The 2,679-nt window shown below is 41.7% G+C and overlaps 1 protein-coding gene across 1 annotated transcript; it reads left to right on the top strand.

Annotated features, from left to right (window-relative positions):
* The first annotated feature begins 483 nt into the window (after positions 1 to 483).
* Positions 484 to 2,123, top strand: LOC111779346 (chlorophyll a-b binding protein 6A, chloroplastic). Its single transcript, XM_023659497.2, has 4 exons — positions 484 to 735; positions 1,211 to 1,313; positions 1,412 to 1,700; positions 1,778 to 2,123. Exons 1-4 carry the CDS (start codon positions 539 to 541, stop codon positions 1,927 to 1,929), a joined length of 741 nt encoding a protein of 246 aa, XP_023515265.1. The 5' UTR covers positions 484 to 538; the 3' UTR covers positions 1,930 to 2,123.
* The last annotated feature ends 556 nt before the right edge of the window (positions 2,124 to 2,679 follow it).

The following is a 2,679-nucleotide window of genomic DNA, read 5'->3' as shown; positions in this document are numbered from 1 at the left end:
GACTCTAATCGATCACGAACTAAGACGTGCCGACTATCTCGAGTCAATAGGACCAACTACAATCAAGGTGATTTTATATAACTACATGCTTGCATGGAAGGAACTCCTGCTCATCGATGTCTTGGAGAAATAGCTCGATAATTTTTTTACGAATTAAAATTTAAATATTCATTTAGTTATTTTATTTACAAAATTCGAGGGTCAAAATGGACATTTGACAGGATACAATGCCACGTGGTCTAAAATTTATGACAGCTAAAAAAAAATCTAAAATTTATCACTGGAATATCTGAATGGAAGAAGCTCGACCACGGAATTCCAAGATCCCAACCCAACTGGATATTCCACGTCAGCAAAGAAAATGGATTGAGAAGTTCCAGCTGGCCCAATGAAATCACAAAACCAACCCATACTTAGCCAATGAAAGGCAATCTTCAGATTCCCCAATCTTTGTCTTGCAAGTGTTTTTAGTCTCCTTCTCCCCCCCTTCATCTTCCGCCATTCCCACTCTCTCTTCGATCTCTGCCACTGTTTTTCAATGGCTTCCAACACCTTGATGAGCTTCGGCATTGCCACCACCGCCTTCCCCTCCGTCCTCTCCTCCTCCAAGTCTAAATTCGCCACCGGTGTCCCGATTTCCGGCGTCTCCGTTAATGCTTCCTCTCGATTTTCCATGTCCGCTGACTGGATGCCTGGCCAGCCCCGCCCGCCGTACCTTGACGGCTCTGCCCCCGGGTATTGAAATTTGAAATGTTCTTTTTATTTCGCAAAATCTGGTGGTTCTTTTTTTTTTTTTTTTGTTGATGTGGGATGATTGCCCTCTAGATGTTTGATGAAATGCCTGAGTCACGACTGTCTTTTGGGTGCTGTGAATTGTCCTTGGTTTGTTGAAATTGTTAGAGAATGTGAATCCATGTTTGAATTTTCTGTTACTTAGTTCTTGAGATGTGTGGTTGTGCTTAAAAGTGATTTTGGCTTTGGCCCTCTTCGGCTGGTAGAAGTGCCAGAGAATCTCGAGAGATTCAAATCTGATGGTTTCTTTTGTTGATGTGGGATGATTGTCCTCTAGATGTTTGATGAAATGCCTGAGTCACGACTGTCTTTTGGGTTCTGTGAATTGTCCTTGATTTGTTGAAATTGTTAGAGAATGTGAATCCATGTTTGAATTTACCGTTACTTAGTTCTTGAGATGTGTGGTTGTGTTCAACAGTGATTTTGGCTTTGACCCTCTTCGGCTGGGAGAAGTGCCAGAGAATCTCGAGAGATTCAAGGAGTCTGAGCTAATTCACTGCAGATGGGCCATGCTTGCTGTTGTAAGTTTTCCAAATCCAGTTGCTTGATTCTGAGATTATGGGGCTGTTCTTTTTCTCCACCGATGATGAATTTTCACACTCTTTGTTCTGTTTTTCAGCCAGGGATGTTGGTACCTGAGGCGTTGGGATTGGGCAACTGGGTGAAAGCTCAGGAATGGGCAGCTATTCCAGGAGGCCAAGCTACCTACCTTGGGCAACCAGTCCCATGGGGAACTTTGCCAACCATTTTGGTCATTGAGTTCCTTGCCATTGCTTTTGTAGAGCACCAACGCAGCATGGAGAAAGACCCTGAGAAGAAGAAGTACCCTGGAGGTGCTTTTGACCCATTGGGCTACTCCAAAAACCCTGAAAAGTTGAAGGAATACAAAGTCAAGGAGATCAAAAATGGTGAGGCCTTTCATTTCCACTAGAACTTGAAGCATTCTGTTAGGAAAGAACATGAAAAATGACTGGTTTTTTTGTAGGTCGGTTGGCGTTGTTGGCTTTTGTTGGGTTCTGTGTGCAACAATCGGCATACCCAGGAACAGGGCCACTCGAGAACTTGGCTACACACTTGGCTGACCCATGGCACAACAACATTGGCGACATCATCATCCCCAGAACGATTTCCCCTTGAATTTTGTCTTAAATCATACCAAATGTAATTAAATTTCTCCCTGTCCTGAATCTGAACTCGATGGTTTTCCCTCCCTTTGCGGCTTTGAATGTGCTCTGTATCTTGATATTGGCCTTCATTTCAGTGCATCAAGTTACCATTGGAGGAAAAATGAAGCATCATTTAGCATAAGACTCCATTATTACTTTTATTCACCACTAGTTCGCCCTTACCTATTTGTGCTCGAGCCTCTCCTTCACCTCGTAAACTCAGCACCTATTTGTTTAAGTCTCTCTATCATTTAAACCGGGCTCTTGAAATAATCTCCACACACCCTTCTGCCTCGAATGCTCAGCTAAAATCATAACTAATAGTTACACAGGGCAGCTGCCCATAAAAATTCCATTAGGATTTTATCATCAATCTCTAATTGGGCTAGTCATTGCAAGCCTGTAAGACACAATGGTGGACTTCGGCCCAATCTGATTAACAAGCAAGTGGTGGTGTGAGCCCAATAGATCATTACCGTCCATTGGGCTAAAGGCCCATAAACCTGGACAAGAAAGCCCAAATAAACGGGCCCATTGAATGATGAAAATTGACTAAATTAAATAGGTAGAAAATAGGTAGAAGTTTCATATATATATATATATATATATATATATATATATATATATTACTATAAAAATAAAATAAAATAATTTATTAAAATAAAATAAAAAAAGGAGTGGAAGTAGTGAGGGTAATGATGCTAGGGTTGCATGCACAAGG

The sequence above is a fragment of the Cucurbita pepo genome, chromosome 1, assembly GCF_057944985.1.
Source record: "Cucurbita pepo subsp. pepo isolate OVF chromosome 1, ASM5794498v1, whole genome shotgun sequence".
Taxonomy (NCBI): Eukaryota; Viridiplantae; Streptophyta; class Magnoliopsida; order Cucurbitales; family Cucurbitaceae; genus Cucurbita; species Cucurbita pepo.
This window is presented reverse-complemented; position numbering and strand designations above follow the sequence as displayed.

Excerpts from the sequence above, each read along its gene's own strand:
- LOC111779346 (XM_023659497.2), top strand. The coding sequence starts at position 539 with ATGGCTTCCAACACCTTGATGAGCTTCGGCATTGCCACCACCGCCTTC. Across the intron at positions 1,314-1,411 it reads GATGGGCCATGCTTGCTGTT|CCAGGGATGTTGGTACCTGA; the intron begins GTAAGTTTTCCA and ends TCTGTTTTTCAG. Across the intron at positions 1,701-1,777 it reads AGTCAAGGAGATCAAAAATG|GTCGGTTGGCGTTGTTGGCT; the intron begins GTGAGGCCTTTC and ends GTTTTTTTGTAG.